A 20,655-nucleotide genomic window follows, 5' to 3' on the forward strand; every position below is an offset into this window, starting at 1 on the left:
ATTTCATAAATCAAAAATATTTAATAACAATTTTATTAATATTATCCTATCAATAGTGATTCAGTGATACTTTTTAAGTCAAACAATATATTTATTGTAATTTATCAAATAAATCAAACGTCCATAATATCTTTCATAATAAAAGTGACATGCAATTTTAAAGATAACGCTTTGAATGTTATAAATAAGAAATATATGTTTTAAGATGATACAATTGTTTATCATAAGAAACTACTTTTTTTTGTAAAATTACAATTGCTCCTATATATAATATTTAAATGTTATTTTTTTTTACAAAACTAGACAAAATAATTTTAGAAATATTTTAAAATGTTTCACATTGAATAGATTATTTCTTTATATTTTGTTGTTCAGAAAAAGAATATTAATACAACATGAGAAATTATAAAAAAAAACACACAATAGTAGTAATATATTATTAAGTAATTATAATAATTATAAAAAAAAGTATAATGTATGAAAACTAACATTGATACATTGGTTATGCAAAAATTGTACTATTAATTTTTTTTTTCACTTATTTTTAAAACTTTTAAAATAAGTTTCATAAAATATACTAACATTTTTTATAACTTTTTATATAAAATTCAATGTCTTTTTTCAAGTTATTTAAAAAATGTTGATAGATAATTACGCTTATTAATTTGTACATTTTTTTAAATTTTATTTATGACAATTAATTAATTGTAAAATTAATAGTAATTTTAATTATTATATAAACTTTCAAGACACTTGAACATTAAATATTTATCATTATTAATTTAAATAATACAGTTGGTTGTTATTTTTTTATTTTTAAATTTCAAATTACCATATTTTAATTTCAAATTAAATAAATTTTTAATATAATTATTAATGACATTATTTTCTACACTTTTTTTTACTTATTTAATCATATGTAACATTTATAAAGTAGTATTAAAGATAAAAAATTATACACTTTTGTCAAGTAACACATTTTGTTAACTTTACTTTAATTCTGTATATAATATTTTAAAGTGTTCAATATTGTATTTTTATTTGAAGAAGATATCTTTATTATTAAATTTATGATTATTTATATACAAAGTTGATTCTATTTTTACAATAAGATCACAATTTAGTTTTTTCATTGTAATATTACAAGAAGAAAAAAATTTATTTTTTGATGTCTTTTGTTACATTTAAATATTTGCTATGACAATTGAATATTGTTTTTTTTTTTTTTATATTTTTATAATAGTTATTGAATGTGTAAGATGAAATTTAAACTGCTATTATTAAAATAAAAATTCTACCGTTTACAAGACGTTTTTTAGAATATTTAAACTAAATCAGTAGTGATACTTATTATTTATACAACTATTCACAATTTTAATAAATCTTGCTTTGATGAAAAAGTATAAATAATACTATTTTATGTTTTAAATCAACAGTAGGTTTCAAAGAATAAAAAGTGATATTGGTGATATTATAATGGTCATATCAATTTCCTTCTAAATGAATAATAAATTACTTGAAAAAACATCTGGAGAATTATAGAACATTTTCTGATATTTAATGTTTTAAAAAAAATGAGTTTTATTAAAAGAACTATTAAAATTTAACCAATTTTATTTGTTAGATATACCACGACTTTTAACTTTTTAAATTAATGATAGAAAAAAAAAATTTAAATTATATTTGAGCATCTGTTGATTGACAATATCTTTACATTTTTAAAAAAAATTTATTAATCATTATACTAAGCATTTAGATGAACTTTGATATTTATTATAAAATTAGCGATACACTTTTTTGACAACCTACTGTTGATTTGAAATATAAAATTTTATAATTTCATTCTTTTATCAAAGGCATACATTGAATAATTATAAATGGATGAGAAAACAAATTAAAATGACTACTGATATTATTAAAATATTTATAAAAACATTTCCTTAAATTATTAAAGTATCACATAATTAAATATTTTTTTTAAAATATTGTGATAAACAAAATAATTGACCTGTAAAATTAAGAAAAAAAAAAAACAAATAATATTTGTATATAAACAACCAGAAATTTGATAATAATTAGTAGATTCTAATTATATGTTTATGTACTTTTCAATGTTATATGTAGTGTGAAAGTAAAATCAAAATGATACCTTTTTTTAAAAAGAAATTTTTTTATTTTTTGTTACTAGTATCATATTATGTATATATTGTACTTTTAGACAAAGCTGATAATTTCATTTTTTCAAAGTACAAGCTTAGGAATTTAAGGAATTAAAAAACATATTTTATGATAAGTAAGTATATATTAGTGTTATCTATAAGACAATGAATCCTTAAGTATATATAAGCGAGTAAGATGTTGATAAAGTTTTTTAGATATTTTTTTCAAACACGTTGATTAAAAAAAATGTGATTATTTCTTTAAGGAAATTTTTTATTTTAAACTATAATTTTGTAGATAGGTAAGAAGTAGTTAAAAAAATTTTTTCCACATTAAAAACTTCAAAAAAATGTACATTTTAGGCTTTATTTGGTTAAAAAAAAATTATAAATAGCTATAACTTTTTTAAAAATTAAAATTTTGAGAAGAAAAAAATTAACAAAATAAGTTATTTCTTTTTCTAAGGAACAAGTATGTTATTTTAAACGTTAGACAAATGGCAACGAAGATAATCATAAAAGAATTTTTATTAAATTATAAATTTTTTTTAACAATTTTTTTCTAATAACTGGTTTAAAGCTTAAATTTGATATATAGACTTATTTTTTTACTAAAGATTTCGTTATTAATTAAAAAAAATTAACTTCTTATAATTTAAGCTAGCTCCATTGTAATCTTTAAAATTTCTTTTATAAATCAGATGACACATCAAAATTATAAATATAACATTTTACTTTAACTTTTTATGATATTTTTTTTATACTAATTTTGAAAAAATTAAACAATATCATAAAATTTTTATGTCTAGTAATTAAATAAATTTACCATTACAATAAGTTGTACTTTTATATTTAGTTATTAAAAAATAACAAATTGATTAGCTAGAAATTTTTTTTTAAATTGGTCAATAACTTCTCTGATTTCAATTTCTAATAGAATGACTTAAACTAACATATCAATTATGAAAATTATTTCTAAAAAAAATTTATTCCTTTAAAAAATTTTATATTTTATTTCTTTTTATAAAATAATATTTTGTGAATAATAATAACTACAAAAAGGAAAAATTATAAACAAAGAAGAAATTACTTTACAATAATTAACTTTTCAATCTTATAAAAAAAGTCTTAAAGGATGTTTTTAAGTTGTTTACACTACAAGACACAAAATGTAAAATACAAAATGAAATGACTTGATTGAAAAGATAAATAATTCCAAATTGCCAGGTAACAATAATAAAAAAAATTTTAGAAACTTTATAAAAGTAATATTAACAATATACTAAGGATAATGCTTATAATTTATATATAAAAATATATTGATAATAATAAATATAAGGAATATCTAAAAATTAATATTAAGACCAAATATTTCTAGCCCTCTGTTAAATTAATGTTGTTTTTTAGTTACAATTTTATATAATATCTTATAACTAAAATTTTGTTTAAAAAGGAATAACTACAAACAAAAAAGCTATAAATGTTTATGTTTAAAAAATTTATTTTTTTTATATTAAAAAACCATGTAAAAATAACTAAGTTTTATATTCTTTGATTGACATTTACTAATATATAAACATCTGATTTCTTATCATAACTTTATAAAAGTAGTCAAATATAAGTAACAAAATTATAATATTTTTTACTTTTAAAATAACAACAAATGTAATTTATTTACCTTTTGTTTTAATTTTTTTTACAATTTTTAACAACTAGTTAAAATCATCCTCAATATCTTTTCATCTATTTAAACATTTTATTTCTAAAAGTATAACTTTTTATCTTAATAATATTTATTATTATATTAATAATCTATACTAATTTATTCTAATAAAAAATACAACCATGATAAAGGATACTAATTGTTAAATTTTATAATCAACATTAATGGTTAATTAGAAAGGATAAGCGACGCTAACATGATTTTTTTTAATGAATGGAAAGTTTAACCAAAAAACATAATAAAATAGCAAATAGAACGTTTCCAAGAACATGGAGTTGTCTCTAATTTACACTGTTTTTCTGAAGATCATGTATTAATAAGTTTGTGAAAATTTTCAATAATGTAATATTAAGCATAATATGTATGTATTTCAACTATTTTAAGAAGAAAACCATTTTAATTTTGAAGTTATAATTAACAATATAAAACAATAAGAAGGAGGAAATAATTTATTTTGATATGAAAGTAAATTATTTAAAACACCTATAATCAACATTTATGAAGATTTGATAACAATACAGAAATAGTATTATCAAAATGTAAATTTTCCTGATAAATTAAAACATTTACTAATATTTTTTTTACCTTTAATAAAATTTTAAACACAGAACATTATTTATAAAAATTACAAAATTTATTATTACTGTGGATAATCAGTGAATATTCATATCAATTCCATTCTCTTGGAAACGACCTATTAGCAATCTTATTATGTTTTTTGATGAATCTTTCTGTTCATTAGAAAATAAATGATTATCTCGCTGTTAAATGGTAATTGACTATTAATATTTAGATTATAAAATTCAATGGTATTTACTCATTTATAAAAACTATGTTTTTCATCCAAGTTAACTGGCAATTATTTACAATTCATTGTTTAAGAATGAAATATGTATATGAATAAAATTAGTTAAACTATTATATTATTAAAGTCATAAAAATTGAATAAAAACACATTTGTCTTGCTGCACTTTATAATGTAAAATATCTTGTGATATATTTTTTTTTAACATAAATTATTTTTCTTTTATATTTTGGTAAGAAATCAAACGTTGATAATAAAATATTTATTATCAAATATATCCAAACTTATAATACTATATTATTTTTATTTAACAATAAAATAAGATGTCATTCATGATAAGAAATGATGTTTTATTTACTATTTTAGGTTGTATAAACTATTAGTTAATAATATCAGTAAAATATACTATAACTAAATTTTATTCATATTATTTTTATTATATTTTAATACTTACAATATAACAATTTAATTAGTTCACATATAATAAAAACCCAAAGAGTCTCTTAACAAAATTTTTATTGTTTAAAACTTAAAGTTGACTAAATTTTATAAATATCAATGAGCATTTTATATTTATGTTATTTAAATTTTAACTATAATCAATAAAGAGACATTAAATAAAAGAATTACTAAATGTTATATTTTTAACTTATTTCGGTAACATTATTTTAAATATTATCACAATAAATTCTTTTCATTATTAAAAATAACTTTTTGTCAAAATGTAAAAAGTATATTTTAAATTTAATTATTGTTCATAAATTACCAATATAATATTTCTTCTTTCCATATAATATAAGTAATGAAATAAGTTTAAAAAAATTTACTGTAACATTTGTAAATAAATACTACAAGAATTATTTATTAAGTTAGAGAAAAAAAAATATTTTTTATCTTAGTAAAAATATTAAATTAATTTTTGTAAAAAAATTTTATATGTTATATTATAAATAAAAGTATTAGTTTACGTTTTATAATTTTTTTTTATAATAATCAAAAATATTAAGAATATTCTTATTTTAAAGTATATTACAATATAATACAATTATTTTTTTAAAAGAATTGAACATTGAATTATACATGATGTATCATTTAGTATTTCATTTTTACTAAACATAGAAAGTAATTTTTCACAGTTAATAATTTTTTTTGGATGACAAATAGTGCCATCTTTTGTACAAGTACATGATACACATGGTGTTATATCAATTGTTTTTCCTAATTCAATTTCTTTATCTTTTATTTGACATGATACTTAAATAATTATTAAAAAAATTTTTTAATAAAAATAAACTTACAATCTTCTTTCCATTCATTTAAATTAATCTTACCTAAATTTTCACAATCAACCAATGAATTCATCAAATCATCTGGCATATCAAAAACATTAGGTTGAATTGTTTTTATATAATTACTATTTTGACAAAAAATTGTTGATAATTTTATTTTTCTTATTTCTCTTAACTGTCTTAAGGTAAATTTTGTCACTTCATTGTTATTTTCATAATAATATCTGTCACATTTTTTTAAACGACTAAATTGTTCAGCTATCAAACATGCCATCGTCGGTCCTAATAAGGCACCTCTTAATGGTTTTTCAGATATTAAACCAGGAAATAAATCTATATCATTGACATCCTCATATACAGATTGAAGTGAGAAAACAGTCTCTGAATCCATGTCATTTAAAAGATCATTAAAATTTGTAGCTTTTTTAAAACCACAAAATTCTCTAAATGTATTATAAGATTGAACACCATGATCTCGTGCTCTAAGAATATTTATAGCAATTAAATCCATACCAGAAGTTTTTTCACCTCTTCGAGCAAATAAATGATTTCTAACAGCAGATGTAATATGACGATCAAATGCCATTGATGGTGTTCCAAGTAATCCCATTATTATTGAATCAATTCCACCGGCAGTTCCATTATATATAGGTTCAACATGTCCAAAATGAGTAGATATGTCAATTGGATCACTTATTTCTTTAAAATTTTTATCTAATCTAGGAAATAATCTTCTTATCAATGTATGTCCAAATCTATAAGCAGCTGTTGCAAATGGTTGTGATATTTGTGGATCACATGTCTCATCATATTTCTTATAATAACCATCTTTTTTAACCATAATATCATATTTATCTAATAATTTTATTCCAATAATTTTTGGTATAAATTCACTAAATACAATATGTTGAAATTGCCCAATCTGTATTCTACGACCCTCTTGATATAATTTTTCATCATTCCAATGAGGATTTATAATACTTAATTTTTTAACAATTCTATTATGTTCTCTCATAAATATTGTATGCATCATTGTTAAACCAGGTTGATGACTATTTCTTTCATCACCACTAACAAAACATTTATATTTTGGTAAACTACGACAATCTTTTTCTTGTTCACCTTGTGGTAATGCTTCAGTATTATGTAAACCAATATTAGAATATTTTAATAAACCTTTACTAAAAAATCTTAATTGATTTGCTTCACAATCTGTTGATCCATAAATAGCAGAACCATCAATAAATGATGTCAATTGATTAAGTTGATTTCTATATCCAAGATTAAGTTGTCCAAGTAATGAACGTGCAAATGGTAAACAACGTTTTTCACCATTTGGATAATGTGTTGGAAAATGTGGGTCGCCAATTTCAATAGGTATTGGTGAACAATGAACTGATATTGTTTCTGGACTATCACATCTTGTACAATTAAGTATTTCATTATTAGGGCCACGTGATGTTGGTGAATGTGTTAAATCATGATCTAAAAATTGCCCAAATTGCATAACCATATGAGTAAATTTAACATGTGAAATATTTTTATCTTCATGTATTTTATTAGAAATTATCCTTGGATTTGGTAATAATTTTCCTGTAATACTTTTAATTCTAGGTTTATCAAAACCATCATCATATACTGGTGTTAAAAGATGTTTTAATGGTTGAAAAGCATTACCATATTCTGGATGTTTAAGATTATTACACCAACCAGAATAAATACGATACTTATTTGTATGATCACATGGTAAATTTTGTGGTAAACATTGATCTTTTGTTAATCTACCATTATCACTTAAAAATGCAGTATAATTAAAAATAAATCTTGATACATCAATTTCTGGAAGCATTTTTTGTATATGTTCAATACTTAATTTAGGTAATTTTTCACCACCAGGTAAATTATTATTATTAATTAAAATTTTTGTTGATTCTAGTAAAATTTCAGCAATTTTACCTATTTCTTTAGATCTTTCTTTTGGTCTTAACATATTACTCCATGCATATAATGGGTCACCTTTTTGAAAATTTGTTTGATTTACATTTATATTTTTTAATTCACGTTTTATTCTTTCTTTAACATTTAATTCAGCTAAATCAAAAACTTTTTCTATTGTTTCTTTTGTAATAGGTATTTCAATTTTTTTTTCATCATCTTTCCAATATTTAAATTTCATTTTGTTAATTGCATTATTATTACAGTTAAGAAAAGTATTAGAAAATTTATCAGGCAATAAAAAAGTATTTGGTTGTAAAGAATTTATATTACTTCCTACGCATATTATTTCACTAATACTACTTTTTCTAATTTCATCTAACTGTTTTATGGTAAATGATGAATCAGTAAAATAATTTTCAAACCAATATCTATCACCATATTTAAGAATTTCAAATTGTTTTCCCAAGATGCATGATAATGTTGGACCAAGAAGACTACCATCAATTGGTTTTTCACCAAGACTACCAATTATTAATTCAACATCATTAATATTATCATATAATGATGATAAAATATTAACAACATCTTTGGAATAAAAAATTTTTTCTAAATCATTAAAATTTGTTATATCACTTAATCCACATGCTTGTCTATAAAATCTATAACCTTTTATTCCATGATCACGTCCTTTTTTGATAGCCAATGAAATACTATCTAAACCAAAATTACCACGTTTTGATAGATAATAACTTTTAAAAATTTCAGGTATTAATAATGATGGAGGATTAATTTTTTCTAATGTTAAAAATCTTATAATATTTTCAATACCATCTTTTTCATAGAGTAATGATGGGTCATTAAATGTATCACCAATATTAAAATTTTTTATTATCCACCCTTTATTATCAACTAATCGTATCATTTCATTTATCATAGAAAATAATAATGGATTTAAAAGAATACTGACCTCATTAAAGACATTTGAATTAATAGTTATATCATAGTTACTTTCATAACCATAATTTCTTAATTTTAATTTATATTTTATCATATTTTTTTCTCCCAACAAAATAGGTAAAAATTCATTATATGTAATAAATTGAATCTTACCTATAATTATTTTTTTACTTTCTTGATATATTTTTTCATCATCCCAAAAAGGATTTAATTTTTTTAAATTTATAGCTATATAATTATGATATTTTACTAATATTGTTCTTAATGTACTAGAACCAGGAAAAATATTACCATCTTTTGTACCAGTTTTAAAACAACTATAATTGCTTGACAATTGACACCATTCAGATGTTGTTATGTCAGCTGATAATAATTCAGAATCATTATTAAAAATTACTGTTTTGAGTTTACCATTTACATATTCTCTTAATTCTTTTTCATTATTTATACTAATTCCATAAATTGAACTTCCATCAATGTAACTGGTAACAAAATTTGCTTGTTCACGTTGTCCTAAATTACAATTTTTAGGTATTGTTGGAATGGAACGTGTATACGGGATACATGTTACTAATCCTCGATATATTGAATCACTTGATGAAATTTCTAATGGATCACATTCATTATCCATTTTTTTAGTATTAGGTGAACAACATTGTGGTATAATATCTTCACCTGAAGATGTCTTTGTGATAGAAGAAATTAATGAGATATCTGATGATATTAAGTGAAACCAATATGCAAATAAATTTGAAATAGTAACATTTCTATCATTTTTATAATTAAATAATTTTGTTGTTAACTCCCTTTCATTTGGTAATTGTTCTTTTTTATATGAACTTCTTGGTAACATAATATAATCTTCATAATCAGGAGAAAGAATTCTTTGAAATGGTTCATACACTGAACCAAGTGTTGGATTATTAACATTATTACATTCTCCATTAATAGTACGATAAGATGAAGGTGTACAAAAATTTTTTTTGTTTTTTATACATATTTCTGACATTATATTAGATATATTTTCTGGAATTTTAATAATTTTTAAATCAACTAAATTTAAACCCATAGTTTTTAATTCTTTTGAAAGTGCTGTATTTAAATTTGAACCATTTATTAAATTATTTTTTTGATATTCTTGCGATGTTACCTCTATATACCTCATAATTGAATCTTTAATCAATTTATCTTAAAATAATCAAATAAATATAATAAATATATAAATATATATTTATATATATATATATTTTTTTTTTGTTAAAATCCCTTACCATTTGGTTTATCAATAAATTTTTTTTCTTTCATATTATTTAATAGTGCCATTTCTGCTTGATGAGATGCTGTCAGGATCATATCTTCATCAATTAAGATTTTATTTGTATTACTAGTTAATGTAGTTGTAACACTACCATCAATCTTATAAATATGTCCCTCAATAATATTATAGTCAATAGCATTTTTTCTTTCAAATATTGAATTTTCACATGATACAAAACTTTTACCACACGGAATTTGTGAATATATTAAAAAAAAAGATAAAAATAGAATAATAAATATTAAAATATTCCTCCACAAATTTATTATTATTTTCATATTTTATTATTAAAAAAAAAGTATAAAAAAGAATGAAAAAAAAGAAAAGTATGTAATTTAGAAATAAAAATATAGATAGTTGTTGAAGGAAGTAAAAAATAATAACTACTTAAAAAAATTTTTTTTTAAATATTTTGATAAAAAGTGTCAATATGTTTAAAGTATCCTTAAAAGGTGTAGATATGAAAGTTATGGGAAGAATATTTGTCAAAAATATTAACTTTTACAGTAGAATATAAATTTTGTTAGTAATATTTTATTATTAGAGATACCTTAATGTCCAGTTCATAATTTTTAGACTTGTTATGTATAAATTAATAAAATGTTCATTGATAAGAAGGATATATTTAATTTAATAAATTATCTTTGATTTAGATCAAAGATATATCTTGCTCAATTTCTAAATTTTTATTTACCTTCATTATTATTTAATGAAAAACTTTTACTAAAATTAATATTAAATGTATGAGTTGTAGAAAAATTATTATTTGTTAAAATAGGATATTAAAAAATGTAATTGAAATATAGAAGAAGTAATTCTACTTCAAAAGTATCTTTTAATAGATTTATTAAAAAGAAATTAAGAATTGCTTCAACATATATTGAAAACCTGTATCATATTTTTAATACCATAAATTCTTTATTGATATATTTGTTAAATTAAAAAAAAAAAAAACAATTTTTTTACACATTTTACAGAAAAAGTAGTAAAAAATTTCTAAAAAAACTTAGATTTCTTTTTATTAATAAGTTTAGTATTTCGATATTTCATTTCAATTTTACATTATAAATAGATGGATGATAACAATATTTTCTGAATAACTTAATTACATAATATTTTATAATTACATTAATGAAAATAAAAATAATTATATAATTGTAAATAACAGATGAAAATATAATTTAAAATCTTTTTAAGTCTAAATTATCACTAGTTTTATTAATTATCATCTACGGCCATTGATTGTCTCTAATTAACAGGAAAGATATATTACTTTTTATAATTTTAATATATTATTTTTCTTAAGCCATACAACAAAATTACTAAAATATTCCTCTTTTTTAATTTAAAAATTAATTTATTTTTTTTTAGAATATAAACAAAACATATTTAAAAATATATAGTCAAAAAGCATGTAAGTGTTATATATTAACATATCCTGGATAACAAAAATTAATTTAACATTATTTTATATTTATGTAATTTTACTTTTTTTTGACATATTTAAAATTAAATATAAAAGAAATATATTATGAAAATATATCCTATAATATTTTATTTAATAACATTATTTAAAAAAAAAAGTAACAACAAAATAGAAGAAGCAAAATTTATTAAACGATAAATAAAATTTTTTTATTTATTTACAATATTGTTTCTTTAAAATTAGACATGAGAAAAAAGATTCTTGTTAAAGTTTTAAAATTATATATATACTAACTTTAATTATATATTACTATAATGCTAAAAAACGTTTTAAACTATTTTAAATAAATTATATAATTTAAAAATTTTTTTCATCACTCAAGAATAACATTCACTTATTAAGAAAAGTATACGTTTTCTTATATAATATACACAAAGAAAAAAAAAATTTTTTTTAAATCTTAATATATATATCTGTATTTTGTTTAATGTTTTTCATCCATAAAAAAAAACAACCAATTAATATGTATTTTTATAAATGAACTATGATGCTTATTTGTTCAAATTTAGTTGTTTTCTTAAGTTTATATTTTTCCATTATTATAAAAGTTTTGTCAAAGAAAATATTTATCAAAAATATTTTACATAATCTATATTTGTGTCTATTTTTATAAAACATTTATTTTTCATTGATATATTATATGATAATTAGTTTTAAATATTTCTTATTTTAATCTCCTAATTTATATTATATTTTTTTTTTGTATCAAATATTTTATAATCATATATTATTCCTAGAAAAATATTATGTTTGGCGAAAGAATATATTATTTGCAATTAATTAATAAAAAAAAATAAAAGGTTATTTAATATAAAATATTTTACATTAAACAACATCTTTTTATTGTAATTGTTTTACAAGATTTGTAATATATAAAACATTATTAAATTAATTGGAATCAAAACAACTATTTTTGTATCAATGTTACAATCATTTTACTATAATTAATTACTTTTTCTATGTATAAAGTTTAAAATTATATTCATGCAATTAACCATTAAAATTACTTTTTAATCTATTGCACTTTTAAAAAAAATAATATATTTTATTTTTTAAAAATCATCTAGTTGTGATCATTAAATTAAATTATACAATGATTAATATTTTATTCAATATAATTAAATAAAATATATTAAATTATTAATAAAAAAAATAATTTAATTAACTAAAATTGTTAGATAATTTTTTAATTTAAATAATAACATTTTGAAACATTTAAATTAAAGAAAAATCATTAGATGTACTATATATATATATATATATATATAAAAATAAAAAATTGAAATTTTTTTTTGTTTAATCACATTATTATAAATAAATTAAAAAGTTTTTTTTATCATGTTTTTTTAACTATTTTTATGTCACTTTCACTTTAATAAAAAATTAAGAGCTTTTAAAATGTCGTAACTTATTTTTTATTCTCTCTCAAAGAGCTCATTTTGAAGAGGGTAAGAGGAAAAATTTATTTACTCTCCTTTATTATATTAAAAATATTTCTTTTTCATATTTTTCTTTCAAAGAACAATATTATTTTAAACTTTTCTTTTACACTAAATATCTATATATATAATAGAATATTCTTTTACTACTTTTTAATTAATAATCATTCTTGAATAATGTATCTATTTTATATTCTAATAATACTAAATATATAAAAAAAAATATCATATTATTAAATAATTTTTAGATTATTTTTAATTTAATATATTTTAAAATCAACCTTTATTTATGATAACAAAATATATATATATATATATTTTAAATTAAAATAAAAATACATTTAATAACTATATAATAAAGTAATATATATAAGTTTATAAATAACTATATATATATATTTTTTGTTTTATGATAAAAATAAATCAAATATTTTAGTTATATTTGTACAATAAAAATATATATATATGTTTGTCAAAAAGGTCTATTAACAATAAAAAATTTATTGTATTAGATACATTGTAAAAGATGAAAAGTGTAAGTATGTAGAGGATGAATAATTTAATAATTCAATTTATTATTTAGATTTTTAAACAAATAACATATGATAAAATGCTTGATTTATAAAATAAAAACTTAAAGGTTTTTTCTCTCGCATTTTATATTTATAAATTATATGTATACAATATCATCATTACATATATCTTTATAAAATATATATAAATATAATGCTCTAAACCATTTATTGCATCTTTTTTACATACTAATTGCTCCACTAAATTAAACTTTGTTCTCTTTTTGTCATCATATCAATGTTTCCTTTCTTTAGTATAAAAAAAAAAGATAACATGGTAAAGGCATTTATTTTAAAGAAGAAAATTATTACTATTATTTAATTTGTACATTTTGTAACAAAAAGGAAAATATTTTAAAATAATAGTAACAATTTTCTTTGATTTTATTTCCTTTATAATTGTTTAACAATAATTCAAAATGTTTTATTTTTATTTTTATAATAATCAAAAAAAAAAGAAATTTATTTAATATTCTGTTTCATATTTTAATTATCATTTTAATATATTATTATATTTATATTATAATTAATACTTACTTTACGATTAAAGTTTGTTATTTTTAATAATAAAGTCATTAAATTTCAAATTGTTTCAAATTTCATTCTTACCCTTTATAAATATAATTTATTAAAAAAAATCATTGTTTTACTTATTATTAAAATTCTATCTTTTGATAGTTGAATTTATTATGTTTTGAAATAAAACTATTAATGTACATACATTGATAGTTTTATTTTACCTGTTATCATATATTTATATTTCTTTGACAATTTCTACTGTTACTTGAAATATTTTAGATTTTGTGTTTTTAATTATATACATATAAAAATATATTATATATATATATATATATATATATTTAAAATGTCATCAAATCAAGAACAATATCCCTTACATAAAGCTGCATTTTTAAATAATACTGAGATGGTTCTTCAACTTATTGAAAATGGAATTGATTTATATGAAAAAGATTTTCATGGAAATACTGCCTTACATATTTCAACAATCTTAGGACATCGTGGTTAGTTTATCTTTTTAAAAAAAATATATACTTTTTCTCTTATTTGTAATAATTAAATATAATTAAAACTTTTTTTTATTATGTATGTGTATTTTTTCTCAGAAACAACAGCTTTATTATTACTATATAATTCTCCTGTTAAAGTAAAAAATAGTGAAGGATGGAATTGTTTACAAGAAGCAATTAGTTATGGTGATAGGCAAATAAGTAAGTTTGTACTTATATTTACAAAATTAATGTTATCATATCATATATCTTTTTTATTTATTTTTTTTATATAATTATAGTTACATCAATGTTAAGAAAATTTAAAGAACAAAGTAATGAAAAGATGATAAAAAATAAACCATTATTAAAAAATGCTTTAACAACAATTAATGATTTTTATATGGAATTAAAATGGAATTTTCATAGTTGGATTCCTTTTGTATCAAAAGTCTTACCATCAGATACTTGTAAAATATATAAAAAAGGTTCTTGTTTAAGATTAGATACAACATTAGTAGACTTTAATGATAGAAGTTGGGAGAGAGGAGATATCTCATTTATATTTAATCCATGTGCTGATAAGATTGAGGATGAATTAATTATTCTTGATAATAAGTCAAAAGTTTTTCAAAGAATGAGGAGAATTGAGTCTGATCTTGAGTTAGATGAGGAAATTGATGTTTTAATGTCTTCAGATATAGTTAGTGCTCAAGCATCCTCAAAGCCTATTAAATTTGTTCGAGAGACATCCGGATGGATATTTAAACAGGAAAAGTCGGTACGTTAAATTTAATTATATTTGCATACAACTTAATTTAATCTATTTCCTTTTAGCGTATGATAGGAGATTATGATTGTGACTTTTATTCTGTTGAAGGTTTAACCTTATTAACACGTAAAAGAAGAGAACATTTATCACAAGAAGATATTAAAAATAATAAAGCATTTTTTAGACAAATGACATCAGGAAACTCAATACCAAAGGAAGATGATTTACGAATCCTTCAACATAGAAAAAGTCTTCCACCACCAGGTAGAACTTCAACAACATGGGAAGAGTATATTGGAGCAGCAGCTGGTAATCCTCCACCACTTGGAAGATGCCAAGTTTTAAAAGAACATTCTAAGAATCTCAAAGCATCTGTTGGAATGAGTCAAGATTTTCCATTATCATTAGAAACATTAATTCAAATATTAGAACAAGTATCAAGTGTTAGACATTTTAATAAATTAAAAAGGTTTTGTGAAGTTAAACTACCACCTGGTTTTCCAATATTTATCGAAATGCCTTTATTGCCAACAATATCCGCAAATATATCATTTAAAAATTTTGAATATCGTGATGACTTACCAAATAATATGTTTTGTATCCCAAAAAGTTATCATGAAGATCCAACAAGATTTCCAGATTTATAAAAATTAAATTTATTATATTTATACTATTCCTACTTAACCATTAACATTTTACCAAATATAAATCAAAATATTGTTAAATTTTATATTAAACATGTTATTAATATTTGTATTTATAATTAATATGAACAAAATGTGTTAATAAAATTTGTATATTTTTTTTAAATAATTAGTTTCAATAATAGATAAAAAAAAATGCATTGATTAAGAATGAATAAAAAATAAATTAAATATATGATATTTGTTAGATATACTAAAAAAAAATAAAATATTAAAAATAATCAAATTTATATTAATATGAAATATTTGAAAATAGATAAGTTATAAAATTCCATCATTATTTCGTTCACTGCTTTTTTTTGTCCAATTAATAAATTTAATGGATAAATATAGTCGATAAAAATATGTCAGTAAATTTATGACAAGATGGAACGAATTTCGCGATGAAGAGTACATAATGAGTCAACGTATGAACCACCTTGACCTGCATAACGATCTTCAACTAAAAATCTCTTCATCCATGCTTCAAGAGGATCCGTTTGGCGGATGATTGTAATTTTAGTATGGCGAAGAATTTCATTTGTAATTATTTTTGCTACCTTACGAAGACCACGAGATTGAGGATTGTCACGTTCAGGAATAGTATGCTAAAATGTTTTTTATAAAAAAAAAATATATATATATATATTTATAACTTACAGTTTCATTATCAACTTGTTGAATATTTGGAACATTAAATATAGCTTGAATCCATTCATTAGAAACTTGTTGTCCAATCCACAAAAATATATTAACACCATTTTCTATTAAATAAGCTTCTTCTTTCTTCAAATATTCATATGAGGCTCTAATTTCACTTGGCATGAAAAATTCATCATTATCATTTTCTACACTAACTCCTGTAACTGGAATAATTCGTGGATACAAAATTCTCATAATTTCTTCTGTTCTCATACCAGGAATTAATTGCATAAGCCATGCTCTATTATCAACAGTTAAATCAGCTCCACCTGCTAAACCATCATTTTTAATAATACTACCTAAATATAATGGTAAAAGTCTAAGACATTCAGGTAAAATTAATTGACCAATTGGTGGATTATCAGAGCATTTATCACGGTAAGTTGCCAAAACATGTGCACATAAATTAATTGTTTGTTCTTTCATGTCTTTTGGAATTTTTTCTTTAACAATACGTTCAGCATTTTTATAAAGATATGCGACAAAAGTATCAGCTTCAATAGCTTTATAAATTATTGAAAAATCAATAGTTGTTGTAAGAGATAAATTATGAATACGAAGTCTTCTTTGTCCTGAACAACTTGTATATAAAATAGCTGCCTGTATATAACATGGTTCATTTGGAGGTAATTTATCATCATACTTTATTTCAGCCATAACTTGTTTATTTGAATCAATAGCACCAAATTCCATATCAGTTGAATTTTGCATCAAGAAATGTCCATAAAATGTGGTAGCACGTAAACCAGTTGATGTTCTTATTCTCATGATAGCATCAAATGCTGTCTCACGACTAATAGCATTCTTAAAATCTATTAAAAAGTTTTCACTATCTTTTGATGCATCAAAATATTGATATTTATATAAATGTCCTCCAGAAATTGAAACTAATGGTGCCATTGAAGCAACATCAATAAAAGCATTTGGGAAAAGGAATAAATCAACACATACACCATTCTTTGTGCATTCTTCACCTAATTTTGTATAAAAATCACCATTAGGACTTAATACAGCTTTTTCTTTTTCTCCACCTAAAACTTTTCTATCTTCACGATTAACTAATTTACCTGGAGCTTCTAATGTTGGTAAAGAAGTATGGAAGACAAAAATCTTTCCACTTCTATCAGATGATTTCAAAGCATCTAAACCAGCTTGAACAACAGGTCCTAAACAAGTATCAGTTATTTTTGTATTACCAAATAATTTTGGTATTTCATCTAAAACTTTTTGAATACTTTCTTCAGCTTCTGATGCATCAACCAAAAAACCATCAACAAATGGTACAAAGACATCTTCAAGATCACTTACAATTGTCATTTCAGTTTTTTTAGCTTTAGAAGATAAATTATAAAAATGTAATGTATGATCATAGGTAACAAGACCAACACGAAGTGTTGACTTCTCTTGATATGATTCTTTAGGTAACATTGATAAAAAATTTTTTAAATTTGAACAAAATGTTCTAACAAGACCACTTTTAATTGCATTATAAGAAACATCTAACATAAATATAAAGGCAGGTTCTTTTGGTAACACTTTATTTTTGCAATATGAGGTTGTTGCAACAAATTCATATGAACCAAGACAAAACTCTGGACGATGTGCAATATCTGTTCTTCTTCCTGTATGATCTAAGTGAGCAAAATATTCATCAACAACAGGAGTTGAGGCTTCACAAAATGGACATTTAAACTTCCTACCACCATCAATAAATTGCATAAATGGACACATGTATGCTTTACATCTTTGACATCTAACTGGACCAAGTTCACCAAGATTAACTATTGGTGGTATATATTCATTTGACATTGGTTTAGCAAATGGTGTACAAGAAACAACAAATGGTACATGTGAAACTTTTAACATATCATTTGTTTGAGGAACAGCATAAATTGTTGAACGTATAAAACGTGGACTTGAATTTCCTTGATCTTGTGCAATGTAGTCTGTTGTTACAAGTGGTGGTAATTCTGCAGTTGGATAACCAGTTGGAAATGGTCCAGTTTTAGCAATTTTATCATCTTCACGAACTTGAACAGCACTTGGCATTTGTTCTGGATCAAGTCTTTGTTGTTTTTGTTGCATTGAATCCATCATACCTGGTGGTCCTGGCATTCCCATTAATTGTTGACCTGGCATTCCCATTTGTGCTCCTCCTGGAATTCCCATTTGAGGTCCGCCTGACATTCCCATTGGTGGTTGTCCTGGCATTCCCATTGGTGGTTGACCTGGCATTCCCATTGGTGGTTGACTTTGCATACCCATTTGAGGTCCTCCTGGTGGACCCATTGGTGATTGATTTGGCATTCCCATTTGAAGTCCTCCTGGTGCTCCCATTGGTGGTTGATTTGGCATTCCCATTTGTGGTCCTCCTGGTGGTCCCATTTGTGGTTGATTTGACATTCCTATTTGAGGTCCTCCTGGTGCTCCCATTGGTGGTTGATTTGGCATTCCCATTTGTGGTCCACCTGGTGGTCCCATTGGTGGTTGATTTGGCATTCCCATTGATGGTGGACCTGCTTGTGACATTTGAGACCCTCCTGGTACTCCCATTTGTGGTGGACCCTGTTGTAGCATTTGTGAACCTCCTGGCATTCCCATTTGTAATGAACCTTGTTGTCCCATTTGAGGTTCTCCTGATGTTCCTGGTAAACCAGTTGGAACTGGTCCTGGTATTCCTTGATTTATAGTTGTTGGTGGCCCTGATAATCTTTGTTGTCCTGGTATTCCAGATTGAATTGTGGATGGTGGTCCAGATATAGAATTTTGTCCTTCCATCGGTGGCATAGATGGCGGTTTACCACCAAATTGTCCTGCCATTCCCATTTGTGATAATCCTTCTGATTGTTGTTGCCCTCCAAATGATGTTTCATGCATACCCATTGGTGGAGCATTATCTTGTGTATTCATATTTAGATTACCTGGTGGTTGATTTGGTCCAAGATTTTGTTGTTGAATACCTGGTGGCATCATTGGCATATTTCCAAATTTAGGTTGTATTGGAAAGACAGGTTTAGCATTACTTGGAGGATTATTCGTTAAAATTGGTGGTCCATTATTTAAATTTTGTTGAATCTGATTATTATAATTTTGCATTTCTTGACCTGTTGGCAATTGATTACCTCCAAATGGTGGTTTTTGTTCATTAAAATCCATATTATTTCCTGAATTTTGAAAACCTTTAAAAGGTACCTGTGAAGGATTTGAGAATGGTGAATTAGAAGGTGGCATTCCTTGAAACATTGTTGGTGGTTTATTTAGCTGTTGTCCACTCATTTGTTTATTGTTAAAATCAGGTTGATTATTTGTAAATGGTACATTTTGATTAAATTGATTCATCTGTGGTGGAGATGGTATAGAATTTTGAGGTTGTTGTCCTTGTAAATTCATCTGCCCAAATGAAGCAGATAATGATTGCTGATGATTATTATCTCCTTGGTACGATTGTGGAACTGGTCCATTATTTTGAGACGGCGGTAGATTCATTCCAGGATTTGGATATTGACCTTGGAATTGGTTCATCTTGTTGATTTACTGATGCTTCTTTTTCCTCAGTATCTAAAATAATTATATTTTACTTCTATTAAGTAGTAGAAAAAGAATTTCCAAATGTAAAGTATGTTTATTTATAACGAATAAAATTTAATAATTTTTAAAAATGAGTGAAAATTAATAAATAAATAATGATTGTTATTAAAAATTACAAAGTATGAAGGACTGTCAGAAGATAAAGCTTATCAATGATAAGGATGGGAAAAGTTATATAATTATTTATAAATAATTCTACATTTTAAATTATTAAAATAAC

General features: G+C 22.2%; 3 protein-coding genes across 3 annotated transcripts; 1 reads left to right on the forward strand and 2 right to left on the reverse strand.

Annotated features, from left to right (window-relative positions):
• Positions 1–5,732: 5,732 nt before the first annotated feature.
• On the reverse strand, positions 5,733–10,464 carry SRAE_X000005100 (Peroxidasin-like protein; the record flags this gene model as incomplete). Its single annotated transcript, XM_024644347.1, has 3 exons — positions 5,733–5,941; positions 5,986–10,059; positions 10,143–10,464. 3 exons carry the CDS (start codon positions 10,462–10,464, stop codon positions 5,733–5,735), a joined length of 4,605 nt encoding a protein of 1,534 aa, XP_024509916.1.
• A 4,084-nt stretch (positions 10,465–14,548) lies between these two features.
• On the forward strand, positions 14,549–16,109 carry SRAE_X000005200 (Ankyrin repeat and Ankyrin repeat-containing domain and Ankyrin repeat domain-containing protein 13 family-containing protein; the record flags this gene model as incomplete). The annotated part of the gene is made up of 4 exons (XM_024644348.1): positions 14,549–14,705; positions 14,808–14,912; positions 14,993–15,471; positions 15,528–16,109. The coding sequence occupies 4 exons, from the start codon at positions 14,549–14,551 to the stop codon at positions 16,107–16,109; spliced, it is 1,323 nt and encodes a 440-aa protein (XP_024509917.1).
• Positions 16,110–16,522: 413 nt separating this feature from the next.
• On the reverse strand, positions 16,523–20,369 carry SRAE_X000005300 (Sec24CD ortholog; the record flags this gene model as incomplete). Its single annotated transcript, XM_024644349.1, has 2 exons — positions 16,523–16,753; positions 16,806–20,369. 2 exons carry the CDS (start codon positions 20,367–20,369, stop codon positions 16,523–16,525), a joined length of 3,795 nt encoding a protein of 1,264 aa, XP_024509918.1.
• Positions 20,370–20,655: the final 286 nt, after the last annotated feature.

The sequence above is a fragment of the Strongyloides ratti genome (assembly GCF_001040885.1).
Source record: "Strongyloides ratti genome assembly S_ratti_ED321, chromosome : X".
In the NCBI taxonomy this organism is placed as follows: Eukaryota; Metazoa; Nematoda; class Chromadorea; order Rhabditida; family Strongyloididae; genus Strongyloides; species Strongyloides ratti.